Source organism: Diadema antillarum, unplaced genomic scaffold, assembly GCF_040938485.1.
Source record: "Diadema antillarum isolate AM-2024a unplaced genomic scaffold, OU_Dant_1.0 seq00001811_RagTag, whole genome shotgun sequence".
Lineage (NCBI taxonomy): Eukaryota > Metazoa > Echinodermata > Echinoidea > Diadematoida > Diadematidae > Diadema > Diadema antillarum.
In genome coordinates, this window is record NW_027272486.1 from 250,362 (window position 1) to 274,562 (window position 24,201).

Sequence of the window (24,201 nt, forward strand, 5' to 3'; positions counted from 1 at the left end):
ATGTAGGCACGAATAAGCTGGAATAATACCTATTAGCGTCATCAGTGACTCGTTGGCTGAGCGTTCATTATTACTTGACACTTTGACGGTTTATTTTTTACTTCTATAAACGTTGGCGGATGAAATGAATTTATGGCTAGTATAATGGAATTTCATAGCCGAGCATCCTGCCCAAACATGAGAAAGGTCACAATCTTGATGTCGTCATCCGCAAACATAAAGGCAGTCTTGTTTCGGCTATCCGAAGTATCGTAAAATCGGAATGGCCATTGTTTTATATTCTTTTGTTCTATTATTTTATATAGTTCATTTTACAACAATTTGTTCAAATCATTATCGTGCCTAAAAGAGATAAATTATTCGAAGGAACCACAACAGTAATAAAAAAATGCATTCTACTTCAATCTACATTTTGTGTGTACATTGGTGTATCAGTGATTTCAATGCCGTGTAAATGTTGTGGGTTCGAGAGATGTCCGTTTGCATGCTATCATCAGACGCTGAGTAATCCCCATCGAAGCGCCCAACAGAACCAAGAGAGGTACCATGAGAGGGCGCTAAGAGGGAGGGAGAGAAAAGGGGGGGGGGGGGGGTGCGGGAGAGGAAGGAAAAAAAAGGAACATTCATCGAGGTGGTAGTTAGGAGGGACGTCAGTGATTATGCGTGTACCTCTTTATCAGTACAGTATATAACACCATGGAGCTAACTATAATTCCATGATAATACAAGGATGTTCAAGAGATAGAGTTCCAACAGCTAGCAACTTTCTCTAGAGGTACATTGTACAAACAAATTCTAACAGGTGAAGAGATGTGCTATTGATGATAATCGAGTTCGATGCTGTCGTCTTTCTGAGTAATCTGACGATTCATTTTGAACTATTAAAAAGTGTCGGACATTTTTTGTTTGTACAATGCATATTCTTTGAAAGAAATAGAATTTCTTCTAATAATAAAGCATATAGTAGAACAAAAGGATCCCTTTCAGAAAATAACGTGCAAAGTTTTAATCTGAGCTGCATGTCGTTTAGATATTCGAAACAGCACCCTCACTGGAAAGCCAATTTTATCACTTTTTTCTCTCATCACGTCCAACAACTGAAACTGGTATGGTAAATTTTCAAGTATAGTGTTTTCTTTTATAAGATATGTGTTAAAGACACGTGAAGTGAGTATTTTGTTTTATTTCGTCAGTCTTTGGGAGGGAACTTGATGGGGAAATGATTCCTGACATGCTTTACAAAGATCCTCTTTGTCTTTGACCACTGAAGCAAATAGGATAGGGTTTTCTTGAAAATGTGGGCAATAAGTTATGTTTTCATGCCCTGGAATTGTATTTGGATTGACTCGGTATTTTTTAAGTTATAATTGCGGAGGGTCCAGTGCTACTTTTTTTTTGGGGGGGGGTGGACATAATTACTTTAAAAATAATTTGTTTAGCTGGCGGCACCATGGCTAAAACAACACAGAACTAATAAAGTATAATACATGTAATATACATCTGCGTTTTGACTCCATCTTTTGAACCCCATTAATAATACCAAGGAGGTTTAAGAGCTCCACCTGGCTGTTGTTATTCAAAGAATTTGTTGTCAGTTTTCTATTGATATAACAAAAGAATTCTACAGTTGCATAATCGTATTCTTGTTTACTTTCAGAATTGTCGACCCTGAGGAAGACGAATGTATTCGTCGAAAATTTGGTCTGAATAAATAGCACTGTTGGACTTAAATGCATTACCACTATGCTTCGGCATCTTTTCTGTATACTGGTACCAACACGCGGAATACAAGTATTATATATATATATATATATATATATATATATATATATATATCATACATATTAATTTTTAGTATGCCGTGTTTGATTCCATTGCTGTTTCTGATCTTCAACGTATTGCAAAGGCTTGATTAATAGCTTCATTGCAATGACGGTAGCTTTTAAAATGTATAATAATGATATCATAATGATAATTAACGATTATAAGTAAATATTAGTGATTATACAATAACGCTAATAATTATTGATGATAATGATACAGATATAATAGGCCCTAATGTTATAAAAAAGATAATCATCAGCATAACGTGACCTACCCTCCAAAAAACCGAGTGAAAATATTCAATTTTAAAGGAGTGAATACAAAGAAGAGTGATTTTAGAGTGAAATTGGCGTAAATTTTGAGTGAAAATGTTCATTTTCACTCATTTTTGAGTGACCTCAGGGATCACTCAAAGATTTTGGAGTGATACCTGAGGTCACTCTAAAACGAGTGAAAATGAAAATTTCCACGAACATTTTCACCCCAAATTTACTCCAAATTCATTTTAAAATCACTCTTTTTTTTTTGTATTCACTCCTTCAAGAGTAAATATTTTCTCTCGATTTTTTTTTTTAGAGAGTAAGGGATAGAATACACTTGCAATCCATCTTATTACAGCATTATTTGATACCTTACTGTCTAGAACAATAATTTGCATGAGAAAGTGCGAAAAACCAAGGAGGGAGGGCTCGCCTAGTAAATCCTTGGAAAAACGTATCCTTGCGGAAATGGTAATCACTGGAATTTAGTGTATTGTTGGCAGGTGTATTTACAGCCAGTATTTTCAATAACAGGGTATTTTTAGACAATGGGTTAAGTTTTTTTTTTTTTTTTTTTTTTTGCATACTGATAAAAGCCTCGGAGAATGGCATATGAGCTATTCACGCTAAAAAAGAAAAAAAAAAATACGCGAGTCCAAGAGTGCAGAGTAAAATCACCAAATCGTCGCAGTGTATTATGTAGGCCTAGATTGCACAAGAAATTTAAACAGAGTTATTGAAAAGGGAAAGATGCAGAAAGGTCCAGCCATACAGTATATAAACACAAAACACGTTGATGTTGATCCGTGTTCCCTGTATTATAATCCCTTGTACAAGGTGTGAGACACCGGATTGGCCCTATACGCAGAGACTCCAACTCTCCCGTTTTCGACGGGAGATATCCCGCCGAAAGCCCATTTTTGCAAAATCTCCCGTTCTCCCGCCCTGGCTCTGTGTCTCCCGGTGGAAAGGATTTCTTACTTATTGCTATCGTATGTTGAGAAAAATAAGCCTTAGATAGCACCAGAGAACATCTAGAATCCTAGGAACTTTGCGCTTTGCACACATCAACTTGGAGTCTCCCGTTTGCTAGGGGTTTCGGGTGGGAGAATCTCCAGATCAGAAGGTGATTAATTGGGGTTGGAGTCTCTGTATACGTATAATGAAATGTACGTCTACCAGCATGACAGTCATACTCTCGAGAGATACCACTCCGTTAATGTTCAGATTCAAAAAAGTAGAACTTTAATTAGAGTTCTATTTAAATTGGACGTTGAATGGACGAATGCAAAACCTGTACCACCTTGTATAATCTATTTCCCACCCTTAGTTAGGACCTAGGCCCTGCATCTTTCCCGAGTGATGTGCTAAACTTCGCTCAATCAATATGATTTTACTTGATGCCAAATTCCATATTTCATCCCCTGAAAGCGTTTGACATTGATTGTTTCGCACAATTATACTACATAGCAATTATTTAGATTACTATATAGTATGTTCCTTCTATATTTCCCTACCTCACGTCTTTCTCTGGTGATACCTCTTGCGCAATGTGTCAAACCTCTTGCGCAATGTGTCAAAAGATTGCGCAATCTGATGCTGTACACGAATCCCATGCTGCGTAGATATTACCTGAACGTAGACGTCTATTGCCAGTCTGTCACTGCTTGTTTTACTAATGAAGGGCATAAAATAGGCATTATATGTTCCTTGTTACTATTTAATGCAATAAACGACAAATGTTTTAAAAATGAATTTCATTTATACTTATATATCATTCACATACAATTATCAAAAAAAAATCTTTTCAAATTACTCGTTATGATTCTAACTAAGCCTTGCAACAACGAAGGTCATGTGTTCTGTATGTTCTATCAGGTGACCTTTGTACGCTCGGTTCGCCACACACGAACTCAGTGTACGCACGTAGCTTGCAAACAAGCGATTTTCTGATATGACGTGATAACCTGCAAAGTTTATGCCTATGGGAATGAGCGGCGATTGCGACATCATCGTGACATCAACAGCAATCCGAACTCGCGACAAGGCAAGTAAGGTAGGATTTGTCGCACATTTGCATAAAAAGGGGGAAGCTGTAGGTATATCCGCATAAAGAGGACAAGAAACTGTGCAGACAGCTCTGAAAAGTGCAGACAGTAGGCCTAGTGAGGTGAGAAATGTCACAGGGTTCCCTTTCACAGACAGAGGACAGTGGTTGTGCAGAGGTGCCGAAGATAACATGTTCTGTTGAAAATCTACCACAGCAATCTTGTGTAGAGAACAGGTCAGTGACTCTGGAGACACAGGGGGAGACGACAATACATAACCCAGAAAATATCCACTCCAGCAGTTCGATCTCTAAAATTGCTCATTCCGCACAACCGCTGGTCAACATCAACAGCAATGGAGCAGTAAATTCAAAAGAAGGGCCGTCACAAATTAGGTCTGCAACACTGACCACTCGCACTGGTGAGACAAATTTGACGGAAGAAAATGGCCAAGAGGGGTCATCGTCATCAGTAACTGGAGCCAAAGAAGTCTGTAAGTTTTTCGCCAGAACAGGGTGGTGCAAATTTGGTAAGAACTGTCGTTACGCTCATCCCAACCGCCGAAAATCCGATCACGAGGGACTAGGCAAGGATGACGAATCATCACGTCAGACAGCCGTGGCTGCGGCAGCCACGAGCTCCAGTATTGTGCCAACTTGCCGCTTCTTTGCCTCGATGGGGCGATGTCGATATGGCCTCCAATGCAGATTTGCCCACGTGAGCAAGAAAGCCAACTCTGAAGGAGACGATGCCGTCAGTGGCGTAGATCTGCAGCCCAAGGGGGCTGGAGGAGATGAGGAGGTCGAATCCCTGTCCTTATCGACATCCCAGCTGTCCGTCACTGGTGATGGACGACAAAGGGTGAAGACTAGGAGGTGTCAGTTCTATGACAGGGGCTACTGTCGCATGGGAAACCGTTGCAGATACCTACATGATGAGACCTCAGTCTCGGTCAACAAGACTCCTGAGGATGTGTCAAGAGGTACATGTATATCCTTTGTCTAGAGTTCTAGACAAGTTTAAGAGTAGGACCTTGTATAGTTCTTTTATTTCTTCAATTTTTTTTCTTGTAATTTGTCTGTATTTGTTTTTCATTTTTAGTGGGGGGGGGGGGGGAGGGGGAGGACTCGAAGAGGGAGGGAACACATACTGAAACTTATCTTCCCTCATTTTTTATTGTATTATTAGATGAACTCATGTAGTGGGTCAAAGAACTCCTCTTTATGGGACTTTCCCCCAACGTACATACATTGTATAATGTGCTTTAACTCAGGAGAAAGGGGCATGGACCCATAATATAATGATTTTGCTTGATGTATGTGTGTAGAGTGCGGTTTTCTCTGTGTTCTGATATGTTAAGCATTGAATTTAATTCGCTTTTTTCATAATTTAATTTAGTTTTCCTGTTTATGGATGAATGTGAATATGGCTGATCTGCTTGTCATTGATGCTGATGTGTTCCCACAGACTGGATACAGAGATGTACACATAGAGTACAAAATGTTTTTTTAAACTGGAGCTAATCAAGCATTTTATGGCCTTTATGGTCCCATGTTCCATTTATTGTGCGTGTCAAAATGACGGATCGAAATGCATCTATCACAGGGGGACAGGCATTTTTTGGGTGGTACATCTGGCCTCAACTACACTTTTGTATTGTTATTATTTCATTTGTTATTTTATATACATGTATTTGATTTATAAGGCCATGCACTGTATTTCTTTGTTCTATCTTCCTCTTATCAGACGATGATGAGACTAGTCAGGGAGAATGGCAAGAAGTTCGGAAACATGTCAATCCGATGACAGTGACCTCTCGACCCCTTGCGGAACTCAAAGATGGAGATGCTCAGCAGATGAGGGCGGTAGAGATCAGTCAGCTAAAGAAAAGGTTTCCAGGTGACAAGCTTGAAGTGTCAGGTGATGAGAATAACCCAACATACCGCTTCACTGTGAGTCCTACAGATCCAGATTGGGTGAGTGCAACAAAAAGTTGACCAATTGTACAGTCCTGGGCATTTCTATGCACAGTAAAAGGGTACTTTTCAGGAATGTCGCTTCATTTTCTGTTTCCAATGTGCATTATCCCACAGTATTTTAGTCAATACTATCTATTAGAACACTCAAGTGAGGAGATAACTATAAATAGCATTTATACTGTTAGTTTTCAACATGAATTGCCATGTGATACCTATTGTAACTTACAGTTAAACTCGCCTAAGTCGACGTCGTATATGTCGAATAATCGCACAAGTCAATGATTTTAAAAAAAGTCCCGATTTTTCCCCATTGACTTACGTATATTGATTCCCTCACAAGTCGAATTTTTTAAGTCGAATACTCGCTTAAGTCGATGAAATTCCAAGAACACTTTCACGGAAAAACCATTGAATTCACTGTGCCTAAGTCGAATAAGATTTTATTGTGTATTAAATCACTGTCAAAATCACGAGACGCCAGTTTTTTGTTTACATACAGTAAAGACCAAAAGAAACTTTGCGTAAATAAACATTAACGTTTCATTAACGCAAGCGGTTTCACCTGAATCGTTAGTAAAGCAAACTAACGATCGGGAAAAGTAACGTTTGTAGTAACGTTGAGTAACGATCCCTAGCGCAAATTAACGATGTTTCGTTAACATTAACGATAGGTGACGCAAGAACTCACGTGAGATTTTGGTTTTGTAACGAGACCTGGTGAAAGGACGACGTAGCCCCTGCCGAGCGTAGTGATCTATGCCTTATATTTAGCGGAGTCTTTTCGCGTGAATGGTTAATTTGCGACCGGGGTCACCAAAAACGCACGGCGGGCCACCAAAAAAGCCGGATGTTTGCCTTCAGTTTTGGAAATGAACAGCGGTAACAATCGGCTCCATAAGATGCTAGAATAAATGTCAGATGTTTGCTCTTTTAAGTTTGGGAATGAATAACGGTAATATTCGATTCCGTATGATACGAGAATAAATGTCAGATATTTGATTTTGCGTTCGGAAATGAATAAGGATACAATACCGCTCCGGAAGATGCTGAAATAAATGTCGAATGTTTGCTTTGACGTTCGGATATGAATAATAATGATATTCAACTCCATACGATGATAAAATAAATGCCGGATGTTTACTTTTACGTTCGAAAGTAAATAACAATAACATTCAGCTCCAGAAGACGCTAAAGTAAATGTCGAATTATCCCTTTGACGTTCGGAAATGAATAACAATAATACTCAACTTCGTACGACGATGAGATAAATGTCGGGTGTTTGCTTTCACTTTCGAAAGTAAATGGCAATAACATTCGGCTCCAGAAGATGCTAAAATAAATGTCAGATGATTGTTTTTACGTTCGGAAGTAAATAGCAGTAATATTCTTCTCCATACGATGCTAAATAACTGTCGGATGTTTGCTCTTAAATTTCGAAATGAATAACAGTAACATTTAGCTGTGTTTGATGGTAAAGTTAATGTTTGATATTTGCTTTGACATTCGGAAATGAATAACAATAGTATTCAACTCCGTCCGATGATAAAATAAATGTCTTATGTTTGCTTTTATGTTCGAAAGTAAATAGCAATAACATTCAGCTCCGGAAGATGCTAAGATAAATGTTGAATGTTTGCTTTGGCGTTTGGAAATGAATAACAATAGTATTCAACTCAGTACGATGATGAAATAACCGCTCCAGCTCTCGGCTCCAGAGTAGACAACATTAGTACATGTGACGTTTTTGTGGTGTAACTTTAAGTCGATTTTTTCGACTTACATACAAGTCGAAACTCGCCTAAGTCGATGTGTTTTGCTCAGTCCCGAGAAGATCGACTTATGCGAGTTTAACTGTATTTCTTCTTCATTCTTTTCACAGCCTTTTGACCTCAAGAACTTTGACCTGATGATCACTTTCCCTATGGACTACCCATTGAAGCCTTTTCAGCTTGAAATGCCAGAAGATCAGGTTCTACCAAATGTCATTCTTACGTGAGTATATACAAAGAAAAAGCTATACGCAAAAAGAAAGTATACCTACGTTGTTAAAAACAGCTGATTTTTACCCCATTATGGACGAGTCCCAAGTATACTCGGGCAGGGGTCTATGGGAAATGCATGTTGTAGCAAAATCAATCTGTCCTCAATGGGTTAAAATCATTTTCATGGCAAGTGGATATGAATAAATATTGTAAATGATTCACATTTATTCCTGCTCTTCTAGACTGAGATCCAAGGGCATGTACCAGTATTTTTTTTTTTTTCAAATTATGAAATATAATACAGTAAATTGAAATGTCTGAGTGATGAATAATAAGGACAGTCTCATACCTTTTTCAAATGATACAGGGCTTGTCCATATATATTGTGATACCAGTCCAATTGAGGTAAAGTGAGTTCACGGTTCATCGCAGTGTTAATGATTAAACTGCTCTGTTGTGTTGATGATTAAACTGTATTATTGTTTGCAGGGATTATCAGATTTTTTAAGGCCAGCTACTAATGTTATCAAATTGAAACAGGCCAATTCTCTATCCCTTATTCAGGACAATCTACAAGTTTAAAATCTTATCAAAAACTCCATGTGTCAATTTTGAATAGAACAGTGATTGTTCTAATTCATCTCATTTGATCACTGTCTTCAACAAATCAGTGTGGTATTTGTTAGCCATGCCACCCCAAACTCATGTAACTATGATTACAGACCACAAGACCACATGGTGGCTAAACATTTTATCACAAGCAGAGCTGTGTAACTATCAAACAGTATCTGTCAGTATCGAGTACCAAAGTGTTATGTCATAGTCATTCATTGCCATGGAAACTTGTTTTAAACAACCTCACCTAGCCGGAATATCCAAGAACACTAACCATGCCCATGCCTGGTTCCAATCCAAGCTACATGTTTAACAGCAACAACAAAGCCATTACATCATCACTTCAGTACTCTATTTCATGGGTCACTTAACTTAAATGCCCTCGATTGAAGATTACACACATACCACAGACTGTTGAAGCTTGCCCTCTTTACATCCACGCATCCTACTCTTCCAGATACCTGCATGCAATTCTCACACATAACACTTTTACTGTTGTTTTTTTAGATTTTATGATCTGAACATCTAAATTGTATGACAGTTCCACACACCTTCATTGGTGACAATCACTTTTTTTTTTAAAGCATTGTTTCTTTCAGGCACTATGCTGTTTGTGTCTTCTAAAATGGCATGTCAATATTTTTTTGTGTGTGCATATTTTCAGGAATAAATTTTTGTTTTTTTGTTTTTGCATTTTTGTGGCTCGCTGGAGGTCCCTCTATGTTATTGTGCAAACAGAGTGGATAGCAGTTTGGAACAAACAGGCAGATGCACACACATACACACATATATACACACATAGACAAAGGAAGACACTTACATACACAAGCACTCACATTAGCCACACCTAACTAAATACACAATATGTAAGCAACCAGAGCTCTGAAGAAAAATCAAGGAAACAATCTCTGCTGTACAACTTTTTTTAAACATTTCTTCTTTTTTTTTCCTGATTTGCTTCTGATTCTTTCAGGCACATGTCAGTTGCAATAGCAGAGTGGCTCACGGCTCGGCATGCCACCAACCAAATCTCGAACCGAGCGGAGCTTATGGTGCGACCTTTCCTCCGATGGTTTGACAGGAGCTTGGAGAAGCTGTTCACAGAGGGCGCCAGAAAGGTATTTAAAAATCCCATGGTGGTGATTATCATGTTCAATTTGTCTCCTTGTTAATCACTGTGCTATACATACAAAATGTAGCCTGGAACACTAGTATTCCCTGAATAATTCTGTTTGTAATAGCGTAAGTGTGTCCTTTCGTACTACGTCACAATTGTGTCTGGCGATGTAAATTAATGTCAATATTTTTCAATATCATAATGATTATTGTGCATTACATGCTCAGTTAAGTGTTTTTCCTGTTCTGAGAATGCATGGTATTGATTTTTGATTTACTGAAAAAGATATCTATTTCTTGATAAAACAAAGAAAGATAAAAGGGAGGAAGTGTTCAGGATGGCAACCATGCTGTTTGTAGACTTTGTATTATAAACAGAAGGAGCTTAAAAATTCGAGTGTAGAATTAGGGAAGACTAGAAAAAAAAGAGGATTATATTAGATTTAGCATTGATTATATGAAAAGTTCATCATTACAGCTTGGTATCACTTTGAATATCAGGCCATGTCTAGCATAGTCGGGGAAATGCTTTGTAGACTGATTTGGCTGTGTACCATTCCACCATAAACATGACCCCAAATAATCTACAATATTAACTTTGATTTGCTTGTCTTACCCATTGTTTTTGACATAGTTCAAAAAGGAAGTGTATGCCAAGGCAGCTGGGTTTGAATTCATCTCATATGCCAAGCCAGATGCTACCAGTGAGGTGGCAGTTTCAGAGGAGAGTGAGGCACCCGCATATCGAGGGAAGGAGTTCATCTACGGTGAAAGGGTGGAAAGCAGGAATGAGGATGAGGAGGAAGAAGGTGAAGGAGATGATGAGGACGAAGATGATGATGATGATGATGTTGATGAGGAGGAGGAGGAGGAGGAGAAAGAAAGCAAGCCTTCAGCAACCAAAATGTCCATCTATGAGTCTCCCACTGATAATAGGCGTGGCACAGAAATCCGCCTGCAGCAGCTGAAACTGAGTGAGTCCACAGCGACCCTTACATGCCAGAAGATCAAGCTGTGCATCCAGTGCAGTCGCTGCAAAGAAAACATCAATCTAGACGTCACCTACGGCAGGGCCCTGGTTGTGCACTGTCCCAAATGCCAACGAGAGCAGACAGTGGCCTACAGACCCTGCATCGTCCACCAGTTCTCTCCCGTCCTGGGTTTCCTTGACCTAAATGAGTGTGTGCCCGTAGATCTCATCGTGTTCGAGAGCAATTTCACTGTATCTTGCATGATGTGCTCGGACGAAACACATGTCAAGGTATGTTGCTGTTAGCATCTCCTGCTGTGTTTTTACGAATGTAACATATCTTCAAACTTCTTTTCTGAAATGTGAAAGTATGCTTATTAGCCCAGGTACCGTTGTATACATTTAAAATTAATGTACTTGGGCTGCATGTTGCATGCAGAACCCTCCTATGGCTTACATTGATACCATAGATTTGATGGATGGAAAAAAAAGAAAAGAAGATAAACATTAGTAATTTTGTTTGGATGTGACTTGTGAACTTGAAGTGTCATTGAATAGATCGGTCATGGACATGAAGCACATATTTTTAAAGATGTTACGACATTAATAGTCTACTTATGTTAAAACATGATGAAATTCATTTTCTATGCATGACTTTTTGGGGGGTTTTTTGTCATGCCATTTCATCAAAACTTAAACCCTTCACTTGCCTTTCCTAGCACATCATCAAAAACTAAACAACCACTTCAATGGGAATAAGCGACAGAGATTAACCCGTTTAGGACGGACTGATTTTGCTACAACACGCATTTCCCATAGACACCTGCCCGAGTATACTCGGGACTCGTCCTCAACGGGTTAATGGAGCCTAATAGCTTTGAAAGACATTGTCTTTCATATTGTGTGCTGTATTTATTATTGCCCTAAGCATGAAACTCCAATATGGCATAATTGATGATTAATACCCGACTATCCTACGATGCATAAAGTATTCTGTTGGCTTCCTCGTCATTTACTGAATGTGAGTGCTAAACTGAGTAACCAATTAGCCCTTTTTTTAAATCAAATGTGTTCATTTTATTGTGCTCAGGGCTTCCAGTATGGACAAGCCAGACAAGTGTGGTGCCTGAAGTGTCATGAGAAAATGAGCATTTCTGTAGGATCGACCAAGTTCCAGAGACTAGTTGCCTCAACTCCTGAAGGTACATCAAGAAAATTGAAGAGCTTTTTGAAGTTTTTTTTTTTTTAATAAACAGCTACAAACAAAAAGATGAATGCAAAGAACCTTTTGCTTCATTAAAAAAAGATATATATATTATTATTTTTTTTATTCATTTTTTTTTTAAGAATGAGAAGGAAAAAGTCAGAGGAAAGTAAACATGTACAATGTTGTTTGTATGATGATTTGGTGAACACAAAAAATTAAAGTTGTTGTTTTTCTCTGTATTTGTCTGAACTCTCTCTACGTGTATGTGAACTGGTACAAATGCAATGTAATGTAAACTGGCACCGGCTATCAATGATGCCATTAAGTTAAAGTGAAGAGTCACATTTTGTGCAACCAGTGACATTATCATGTAAGATTATGTTGTTGAAACTGATAAGAGCATTGTATTCTTCACCTCATCAGAAGGGACTGCAAAAAAAAAAGAAATAAAAAAGAAAAAGAAGAAAGGAAATATGCTCGTTCAATGAGCTTTGAAAGTGTCTTAGCGTTCTGCCTCCTTTCTTCTGATATGTTTCGTCTTCTAATGTTGAGGAAATGTTCATCAAAGCCATCAAATTAATGCTGTGTCATGTGCGTGTAAAGCACTAATTGTAAACTTTTCATGCTTCAGTCAAGTTCAACTGCTGCAAGTCTGGAATCACTATCTCGAGGCCTCCTCTAATCAGCAGCGTTTCCACTTGTCTTTCCTTCATCCAGGGCCGAAACAGGTTGTCTCATTGAAGAAGCAGAGACGTGTGAACGATCCGGCCATCAAAGAAGGCAGTCCCCTCCCAGCAAACGGAGCCTGCAAACACTACAAGAAGAGCTTCAGATGGCTTCGGTATGCCCGTCTCCTTTCTACCTACTTACATTGTAATATGCATGATACATGCGATGGATATTGGACAGCATGACTTTTGCTATTGTTTTTGTATGAGTCTCGGTTTCACATTCTCATCCTCCCAGAGTGTGTGTAACTTTCATTTTGTTGGTTTCCTTGTGCGAGACCATGCAGTAAAGCCTGTTTCAAGCAAAGGCTGTCTTAAATGTCTCTGAGCAGCTCCTGTATCGAGTTTTTTTTTTCTTCTTCTTTTTTACATCTTTTGTCATATGCATTTAAGTGTACCCAACACATGCAGAGGATGAACATATGTCAGTAGAGCAGCTACAGAACATTTTGGTACCAAATCAGCATTTAGTATTGTGAAAATGTCATTATTAATCAAAGCTGCTCTCTAAAAATAGCACTGTTTTGATATCATAATTATCATGATTGCATAAAGGAAGAGATAGAAGAAAGCTGCAGACTCTAAATGTTTTGATTTGATATGACCTATTATGGCGCAGTGTCTAAGATGTTTCTTTTAATCTTGACTTAATCTTTAAAAAAAAAACTGAAATGAAATATAAATAATATCAGCTTCTGTAAATGTTATTATGAAGCCTGACAAATGTGTGCTGTTCGTGCAATAGATTAGTGTACAAATATAGACATTGATTTGCTGGAACTCAGATTAAGAGTGAAAATTCAAAATTGTCCTTTGGGATGCACTCTCAGGCTTTTCTTCAGAACTTAAACTGTGAGGAAGAGTCGTGTGGCATCAGATGCATCCTCCCATGTACTACTTTTCTGGAGACTGCCAACCCTCTCCATTAACTTACAGTATTTTTTTAATCTTGTTTCTTATTCTTAACCTGAGCTTTTTTTGTACTTCAGCATGTGGAATTTATGCTGTCATGATATCATTTTGGTTTCTTTTGTATGCTCTCTTCTGGGCAGATTTCCATGCTGTGGCAAATGCTATCCTTGTGATGAGTGCCATGATTTAGCAGAGCTCGACCATGAGATGAAATTTGCCACCAGAATGATCTGTGGATTCTGTGCCAAAGAACAGGTAGGCAATTACAGTTAGTAGTCTCTCAGAACTTGTGGCAAAGCAAATCATTTTGGACAGCTTTATATGGATGGGATGATGATGTGATGTAGAAACTCTTTGTGCCAACAACTTGGTAGCAATCCTGCAAATGTTGACAGTTTTCATGCAAGGTTGGTCCACAGTGAACAAGAATTGATGAGATGTAGACACACATTGAAGAATTGATCATCACAAACTGAGTGCATACTCTTTTTGTCTACAATTTATGTGTGGGTGTGTTGGTGTGTGTGTGTGTGTGTGTGTGTATTACCTTCAATTACCAGCAATCTCTCTTTTCCACCAACATTACTTTGCTTCATTGTAAAAAATAGCAGAGCCCTTTGCTAAAACAGTGTCACTCTGAAGATACTACTTTTGTTCAGAAGACCATAATATCATTGCTAGTAGTAGCAGTATTAGTAGTAGTTGTAGTAGAAGTAGTAGTTACGTAGTAGTAGTAATAGTAGTAATAGCGGTAGTAGTAGTTGTTGTTGTAGTACAGTTGTAGTAGGACTAGTACTAGCAGCAAAAGTTAATGGTATTATTGTTATGATGATGATGATGAGTATTATTGCCATTATTGTTATGATCTCTTAAAAGATATATTCCGCGGACAAGCCCTGCATTGCGTGTGGCTCCAACACAACAAAGTCCAGGACCACTCACTGGGAAGGAGGAACTGGTTGTAGGAACAAGTCGAAAATGAGCAGGTAGGTGTGACACTTTGACTTGATTTAATTTGATTCTGATTTTTATTTGGATTTGTTGGTTTTTTTCTCTCTGTATAGCATTTCTTGAATTAACATATCATATTTAAGGTAGACATACTGTTACTTTTGGGAGCAATGATTTTAAAAATGTTTGAGTTATCACATCTGATGCACACGTTTAGGTCTGTTGTATCACAAACAGCCCACTATATAAACATTTTTTTTTTCAATAAAGACTAAAAAAGAGGAGATATCACTAGTTTTCTCAACAAACCAAAACAGTAGATGGCTTATTCTTTAAGCAATTTAATTAGAGCAGTTGTTGGCATTTTGTATGACTAACAATACTTAACATTGATTATACTGATTGACATTTTTATATTGGTTGTTTTTTTCATCCTTCACTCACATTTTAGAACTATCTTTAAGCACTAAAACTGGGTTTTTGTATCATCTACATATATGGTTAATAATGCCTTTAAAGGGATCGTACAGTTTTGGTTGAGACCTAATTTCGGATTTCTAACTTTTTTTTTGGGGGGGGGGTAAAATAATGAAAAACTTCTTATGAAATATGAAAGAGCATGTAATTCTATGAGGAATTCAATGTTTATTTGATGAAAATTGGTTTTGAATTAGCTGAGATATCAAAAAAAGAGCGATTCTAATTAAGTGTGGGACCCACACTTTATTACGATCGCTTTGTTTTACTTTGTTTTTGGATGTTTCAGTCATTCCAAACCCGATTTTCATCAAATAAACTTTGAATTCCTCTTAAAAGGGCATGCTCTGTACTATATCATAAGTGTTTTCTTGGTATCTCGCAAAAAGTTAAATTCTCAATTCTCCAATTCTCATCTCCACCAACACTGTACCATCCCTTTAAGTGACCTATCTTAGCAAGAAGGAATGACACTTTGTTTTTTCCCCTCCCTTTTGAGGAATGTGTTTGTTCAGTTCATTTCAATCCATTGGTTTCAATGATGAATTTAATCTTGTATTGTTTTTGTTTTGTTTGATTTGCTTTATTACTGTTACAGGCTTGACAAGCAGAAATTTGCCAATTTGAACAAGACCACCTCCAGGAAAGCACAGAAGATGGAGGACATCAAGAAGGGAAAGAAAAAATAGATGCTAAAGCTGACAGGAACTAATCCAAAACCTGCTTCACTGGACACTTCAACATACAAAGCATCTCAAGCAATGCTGGGTTTATTGAACAGAGCACATCTCCTGTGCTAGACCACTGCAGGACCATGAAGGCCTTGAGAGGGAATTTTTCAAAAATGCTGCAAAACTTTTGTAAGTTCTCTGTGCTTTTTGAAAGGAACTCCTTCCTGTAGACTATTGTACAGTGGACTCCCAGTATAACAAAGTACTCGGGGGCTGGCACTTTTCTTTTGTTTTATTGAAATTTCATTGTAATAGAGCAGTAAAGTATACAAAGATATATACACTGTAGCTGGTCATTTTTGGATCTGAATTTTTGATTTGTTATATTGAGAACTTCATTATAACAGTGCTCGTAAACACTGTTAGCATGTGATACTTTGGTTCAAAGGAAAAGAAAATTACGTTGCAATGTGTCACAAGTGCTACACAGTAGGATCGCCATGGCAACGTAGTGTCTGTGGGAGAATTAAAAAAAACAGAAGAAATCTACTCTGTATAACTCATAAAGCTGTGTCATAAGTATATAGATTTATATTTGTACCAAAAAAGAAAACAACAAAAAAAAATATGTCATTGCCAAATTAGAATTGATAGTGAAGCAATTCCTTAGAACTTCCTGTGTAAACACAGTGTATGGCAATTTGAAGTCCACACGTAGGTGGTTTTTTAGAATACTGTAAAACATGATATATTCGCGGCACAAAATTTTTGCGAATTGGAGCCGACAGCCTTTTCATGGCATGAAATTTTTGCGAATTGCCACTGGCGTTCAATCCATATAGTGTAGACAGGAAATTTCGCGTGCATTTTAATTTCGCGAATCTTTGCGCTCGCGAAATTCGCGAAATTAAAATGCACGCGAACATTCCTCGTTTTACAGTAGGTTTGTTATATCTTTTTTTGATAGTGAGATCATGTCACGTCAGTGAAATTTATGCGTATGAAGAAACAGTATGTAATTTCATTCATGAATTTCTTTAAATACAATGTATTGAAAGATATGAAAACCCCTGTTATCCTTTTCTCAATAAGTAGTGCATTCATTGCAATGCAATATTCCGTATAAATTACATTACATTGTACTTGAGATTCTGTGCAACAAAGATTTTTATATGTGAGATTCCTGTAAAGCAGTACCTGCATAGTATTTTAAAGGGTAATGTGTCGATCATTGTTGCCTTAATGTGATTTTCAAAATCATAATGGAAACTGAAAATCTGAAGAGCAGGATTGTTAATGAAACTTTTGTAATTGGGTAAGCCTGAATGACGTGTTAACCTAACATTACATTTCATCAGCCAAAAACCAAACCTGTGACAGTTTTTTTTTGCTTGCACTTAACTCATTTATAAGCATTGCCATGTATTTTGAACAGTGATGAATGTATTAAAGTACATGTACTTACCACAATTTTCAATGCCATTTTCAATGCAATTCATGTCAGTGATCTATTAAAAGTTTTTAGTGAAGATGCATTTGGATTACCTGTGTTTATGCATCAATAATGACTATGATGCAATATAGTCAATCATAAGTAATTTGTCAATCTCCAGAAATAACAGGCTTTATATACTGCTTATTTTGTATGAACTTTTTTGGTCATTAAAACTGGGTTGAGTGAAAGATGCCAGTAAATGACTGTATTACAATGGTTGTGGTAATGTATGTGTTTGTGCATATAGTTATGCTATGCATGATATAATCTTATATATGGTTCATCTTCTAGCATAATTATGCATAATACTTTACAGCATTGCAGTGTTTTAATGCAAGATGCGTGCGCATGAGTGAGATGATGATGCTACGTGAGATGAGATGATGATGCTACATCTGTCCAGTCGACATATCTCCGTCTGTACATATGTATATTCATATATATATATATATATATACATACATACATACATTGACTTTCCATGATATATTAAAAAAATGAACCTACAACACATTCCATCGTGTGTATACATATATATATATATATATATATATATATATATATATATATATACATACATACATGAATACATACATACATACATTGACTTTCCACGATACGCTGTATATTAAAAGAAATGAACCTACAACACGTTCCATCGTGTTCACAAGCAAACTAGATTCCATGATGTTATAAGAGTAATGATAAAATACAGCCTGGATTGAATATACAATGTATTGCAAAGAATTGTGGGCATATACCGGTAATAATGCAGACATAGAAAAAGAGCGGACATACTAGTAACTGAAGGAGAGAGTAGACACAATCTGATATACCGTACAATAACAGGCACATCGAGAAGGAATTGTGTTTGACAGATTATTTCTTCTCTAATAAAAAAAGGATATTGTATATGTTTAAAGATTTATCATTATTATTACTGTATATACTCTTTAGTCGCTTCATAAGGAGTACAAACTCGAATACAGTAAGATATTTCGTGAAAAACATACAGATACACAATGCAAACACGACGTACATGTATTCATTTAAAAAAAATAAAAATACCTTGCGCATGTTCATGGGGATCCAACAAACATCCGCGTTATTTTTGTTACTAACGATATTCTAAAAGAAACAAGAATTGAATTTCTCCTAAGATAGAGCCATGTAATTTGTAAGAAACGGTGTCATAATGTTCAACTGTTTGTATTTGTTTTGTTTTTTTAAGAATGTTTTTTGCCAGCGTATAATGTAAAATAGGGGTCCGGTAGCACTTTGGAAATTCTAGTAACGGTTGCAGGATGAATTTGCTTAAAACATCCATTTTACACAGCTTAATTATGCGCGTATTTCCATTTACAAAGCCTCTATTATATTCATTTGGTAGGCCTACATCAATATTTGCATCAACTCAAAGTCAATAAGTAATCAATACATTATGATCAAGGTAGAGGAAAGTGGTAACAAGATAGTTTCAGCCAACTTTAACCAATTTCAATCAATGATTTGAAAATGTTTTGTTGAAGTTTATTTGGCTTGCACTTATAACCTTGATTCGAAATGAATTAATAAATGACAAAACAGAAGTAGATTGTGTACTTTATTTAGAGTAGAGGTCGTATTAGAGGCCTATACACCAAAGATATACAAATAAACAAGTAAATAGATAAATGAATAATCAAATAAATAAATAATTGAGTAAAAAAAATTATAAGGGAATATAAACTACAGAGACAAATGGAGTTCTATCTTTTATTTTATCACGGACCACGAGAAATTGAAATTGTACGATTTTTGTGGCCCAAGCCAGAAGTTATTGTAGAATTCTGTCTTCTAAACAATAATGCGAGATTTCAGGAAGATGTCACATGACATGATAAATACATGCACTGTCATTGTCTAGCTGCGTATTAGTGTTATAGACATCCCGATGTGACAACGGAAAATATTGACAACTATTAACTCTTTATGTGCCACGTTCGCACGTCCGACTCAGTCGACGGCGTGCCAACTTCGCATATTTTGCGCAAACCCACAAACCCGCCCAAACCGATCGATAAATCGCCAAATGCCGCAGTACAATGAAAGCTTTCCTCACACTTCTGTTCGTCTCACCATAAAACTTGCATGTTATATGGTGACTGACTATCAAGCGGTGTTCCCTGACAGATATGCGTGTAAATTCTGAGTTTCTGTCACTGTTTTGTGTGCAAAAAAGTCATGCCTTTACAGTAATGTAGCTACTGGTCTTTTCAAAGAAAAACAATCGTCAATTTGTCATACAATTTACATCAAAGCATGTATAGCTTGACATTTTCTCGACAACTTTACTCACTGCATGTCCAGCTTAACAGAAATCTGTAGAACTTACATAAAATTGAAAAACAGAATGTTTTCTCAAAGCATGACTACGTTGGTGTCTCAGAATAATGTGGCACAAAGGGGGTTTCCACCATCGCACATGACGATTTGATACAATTGTAACTATGTAACAGTAGCATACGACAATGTACATCCTACAGTGTCCTGTACCTAATATGGTGAGGATGTTTCATCAGAAATAAAGCAAATAAGTATATAAGCACACACACACAAAAAAAAAAAATGAAGCCAAAAAAGTATATAAGATTATGTTCAAGGTATTTCCCGGGTTACCCAGAGTACGAGAAAAACTGCGAGGATTCTAATAGTAGGTCTAATCGAGTTGTTGTTTTTACTATTGGGGAGAGGTGTTGTCTGCTTTTCTGGTTGAATGTTTTCTGTGTTTATGATGAGCGGGAAAAAAGTAAAAGAGAGAAAGGGAGAAAAGAAATCTTACTCAAATAATTGTATTCCAAGCAAGGCAATGTATATATTCCCGCTGAGTCCAAATTTCTTTACCAAAGTGTAAAGTTTTTTTAACACTTGTTCTCTAAAGAGGAAATTACCTTTTGTATCTAGAATAATGTGTATACATCGCTCGCTAATGTCCAATAACGTGCGCAAGAGCAAACACACGTGAGGACGAACTTCTCTTTCATTCACAGAAAATGGTATCGCACAAAGTGATAACAATCGACCCTCAAAACGAAAAAAAAAAAAAAAATAGCGGTGCTTTTCTAGCGTCTTCAATGTAGAAGACATTGGGAAATGTGATAACACATCGTCTGCGTTTTCTGTTAATTATTGACACAATTGCCAACCACACCCGATATCAGTTAATGAATAACGACAGATAAGACGGTCAGGCGGAAGGACATGTTCTCTCGGCCATTACATATTCGCTCGCTATGAAATAAACTACATTCGTCTTTAACAAGCAGCAATGTTTGAATGAATGTGAATGAAGCGATTGCACAAATATCGCGTTGGGACCATTTTGAGCCATCGAGACAATAACCCTCTTTGTGCACGCTGATGGATTGACTTTGTCAAGTCCGGATTGTAAAGTAGACAAGACGAGGTAAGTAATTGTCTGTGAAGTGACGCAATTTTGTACCATTATTACTCGTGTTTTATGAGTGAGTGATGGTCTAGCACCGGAGATAACATGGCTAGCCGGACTTATTTTCGATGGAGTCAAGAGAGCAGACACTATAGTGCTTTACACGATGAGATATTTTGGCATAATTAAAATGAACAGGCCTGTTATAAAATACGATAAAACGTCATTAAATAATCACCTATTCTATGTACCGTCCACCACTTACCCTATAGTTTCTCTTGCCCTAGTGTATAATAATAAGTAGGCATGATAATGTATGCATTATATCATTATGTATACAGGTATCATGAATACTCCGAAAATGTACATAATATTTCGTTTCGGGCCACCAAAATTGTCAAATTCAAAGGTTTTAGCGGCCCGAACGGGTTACCAGAGAAACATGGTTAGTGTCGAGTCATGATATGATTATGTTGCCACATCGTATATTTATTCATGTAGAAACCTTGACCTCCTCCTCCTCCACACACACACACACACACACACACACACACACACTCACTCACACACACACACACACCACACACACTCACACACACACACACACACACACACACACACAAGACACAAGAAACACACACACACATACACTACCACTGTAACACTAAATCTTTCATATTCTCTGCATGACAGTCACAAAAATTCTCTTAAACATAATTATGCAAAGCTATGAGCGGAATCTTCATTTGTTTTCTTTTCTCTGTTTTAGGTCATACTCCAGTCTTTGGTGAGATAATCTGCGGCATCAGTACTCTGCAAATATTTCAAAGTGGATAGCCTCCTGTACTATCCTGTGATGAATGGTCTAAATCTCGCCTTGGTCTAGAGGCTTGCTCTGTATTGCTGTCCATCTGTTCGGGTCGTATCAAATCAAATGGGGCTCGTGATCGGCGTAACCGCCTGCTGCTGCGCCTACTGCTTCTACAAGAAGAAGAAAAAGCAGCGATTGGGTAAAGATGGTGGTAACGACGATGACGCGGAAAACGATGACGATTTAGAAGCGCAGATTCCAGGCGGTCAGAGCATGATGCGAGATGATTTCAACGACGTCACGCTGGATGAAATAAACACTGAAGAACGGCTGGAAGACTCTATAGGAGTGGACCGTGGACCTCCGCCGACAGACCGGCAAATTGGGATACAGCCTTCGTCTGTGGAATACGTAGAAGAGGAACGGGAGGCGGATGACATCAAACGCTCGTCCGGGAAGCACAAATACAAGTCTCTGACGTCGCCGGAGAGCGAAGACGAACTTGAAAAAATTGAATCCTCTGATACAATTGAGCAGGAAAGTCATCATCAAAAGGACCCTGCATCTGGTGAAACCGCGCCGACGCCGGGGGATGAATTCCTTGGCGAGGTCATTGATGCAGTTGCAGGAGCTCAAAGTGAAGACGACGACGTGGGGTCCGGTCCCGGTGGAGCAAGGAAATCATCATCGAAAAGGTACAGATATTCCCCACTGAAAGGGCCTCAAGAAAAGGAGAGGAAACGGATCAAATCGGGAGATGACCAACAGGAATATGAGGAGATTAATACTATTGTGGCAGACGATGTTCACATAACGACGCCCCCTACCTACGTGTGACAAAGACTGTAATAACCTGTGTCGGTGTGTGTTGACTATTACAGAGTACCAAAGTGATGATGTCACAGTCTTTTGTTATAGTTTACGTTGGAACCAGGTGCGAACATGGTTAGAAACAATAGTGTTCACAGATATTCTGGCCAGGTGAGGTTGTTTAAAAACTGGTCTCCATGGCGATGAATGGCTATCACATTACGCTTTTGTACTTTATTGTCCCTGCACTATTCAAAGGTAGTCTTTCGTCCCTGTCTGAATGTGGTGCGTTTGGAAGGAATATGATGAGGCCCAATTCCAATGTAATTTGATGATGACAGTAAAAAGATTCTTCAATAACCCTATACAGTGAAAGAAACATCTCGATCCGTGAATGTGCTGAAAAGAATACTTATGTATGTCTTCGAGCGCTGAACCCTTTCACTATTTTACTTGAAATCATGCAAATGCGATTTCCCTGGCTTAAAACAAAAGGTGCAAAGTGTTTTCAGTCTCAATAATCATTCATTATTTCTAACGTTGAAACAGTGCAGTGTAATAAAACACATAAGGAAATGGATGCTAAGAAAAATAATTAGAATCACAATGTTTGCATTGTTCCTTTTTTACGCCATTTTGCAAGACTAGAGCCTGGGGCTGAGACTTTATGTATAAAATATTCATGTTTTGTCATGCTTGGAGGCAATACTGCGATCACTATAGGCCTAAGTGATAATGATACGAGATCACAAGTTCTTGTGGAAATCACATTCTCGCAGTTATGACATGCAAGGCATTTTTGAAAATATGCAATGACATTCAGTTTTTTTCTTTGTTGATATTGTTTGTTATTATTATACCATTGTAATAGTCTTTCGAGTTCAGTTTTGCGGCGGGAGTGATAACGAACTTTAGATCTGGGACGCCAAGGCTAAGACGGCGCCATTTAATATGCACGTGCGTGAGACAGTTGTCTCAGCCGGGAGTAGGTGAGTCGTGATTTAAGCGTCGCTGATCTAAGGGTCACTATGATGATAATTATTAGCACTGCAGTGTGAACAACCTGCAACGGGAGGTCGCACTGTCAGGCTATCGACGACGCACAATACCGTTAAAGTCATTGTTAAGTCAATGCCGGACTAAACAGATCAGGGGCCCGTTGCATAAAACTCCAACCGGATTTTTTCCTGTTGAAATCACAAAATTCCGGTTGGAAGCTCCCAACCAGAGTTTTTATGCAACGGATTTTACATTCTTAGGTTAGCAACCTTAAAAAATTCAGGTTTGTCAAATCCCAACCTGAATTTTTTTAAGGTTGCTAAAAAAGTTTTATGCAACGGGACCCTGGTCCGGGCAGAGGGGCTAATCAACGTCATGCAGTTTTAGTTGACACGTATACAGTACTTGATATTGAAGAAATAGTAAGTATGTAGGCATACTTTGCAATGAACAAATATTGGTCCTTGTTGGCTAAAAGTTGAATATAAGTTGCAAAGAAATAAAAGACAGGGAAAATGATTATGAAAAGAATACGTTACTTATATGATTTCATGTGCAATGGAACACAATTATGCGCCTCGACATTTTCGTCTCCATTTCTTTTTAATAAGATAGAGACTGGCGGAGATCCCATATGATTCATTGGACACTTTGTTGTTGCATTTCCTCATAGAAGCTTTGTTTTGCTTTCCCTCTTATATACAAACCTCAGACAAACGAGGGAACCATTTCATTTTGGGGTACATTTTGTATTCAACGTTCAAACGATCATGGCACTTCATTTCCTCATTTATTTTGAGTAGGTGTTTCCATTACAGTTCCATTGGTTGTTGATACACACAGCAGGTCAAGCCATATCTTTACTTTGCTGGCCTGCCATAGATAGGGATCTACGGTAAATAGTCCAATGTCCTCAACC

The 24,201-nt window shown here is 37.8% G+C and overlaps 2 protein-coding genes across 2 annotated transcripts; both read left to right on the forward strand.

The window, feature by feature from the left end:
* Positions 1–4,072: 4,072 nt before the first annotated feature.
* LOC139712491 (uncharacterized) lies at positions 4,073–16,092 on the forward strand. The gene is made up of 10 exons (XM_071624307.1): positions 4,073–5,114; positions 5,879–6,108; positions 7,991–8,103; positions 9,682–9,826; positions 10,459–11,085; positions 11,885–11,996; positions 12,719–12,842; positions 13,782–13,896; positions 14,518–14,627; positions 15,668–16,092. Exons 1-10 carry the CDS (start codon positions 4,262–4,264, stop codon positions 15,756–15,758), a joined length of 2,520 nt encoding a protein of 839 aa, XP_071480408.1. The 5' UTR covers positions 4,073–4,261; the 3' UTR covers positions 15,759–16,092.
* Positions 16,093–21,596: 5,504 nt separating this feature from the next.
* LOC139712475 (uncharacterized) lies at positions 21,597–22,310 on the forward strand. Its single transcript, XM_071624290.1, has one exon. The coding sequence runs from the start codon at positions 21,597–21,599 to the stop codon at positions 22,308–22,310; it is 714 nt and encodes a 237-aa protein (XP_071480391.1).
* Positions 22,311–24,201: the final 1,891 nt, after the last annotated feature.

Coding starts and splice junctions, on each gene's coding strand:
- LOC139712475 (XM_071624290.1), top strand. CDS start 21,597: ATGGGGCTCGTGATCGGCGTAACCGCCTGCTGCTGCGCCTACTGCTTC.
- LOC139712491 (XM_071624307.1), top strand. CDS start 4,262: ATGTCACAGGGTTCCCTTTCACAGACAGAGGACAGTGGTTGTGCAGAG. Junction 8,104..9,681: donor CTACCAAATGTCATTCTTAC/GTGAGTATATAC, acceptor TGATTCTTTCAG/GCACATGTCAGTTGCAATAG. Junction 11,086..11,884: donor CGGACGAAACACATGTCAAG/GTATGTTGCTGT, acceptor TATTGTGCTCAG/GGCTTCCAGTATGGACAAGC.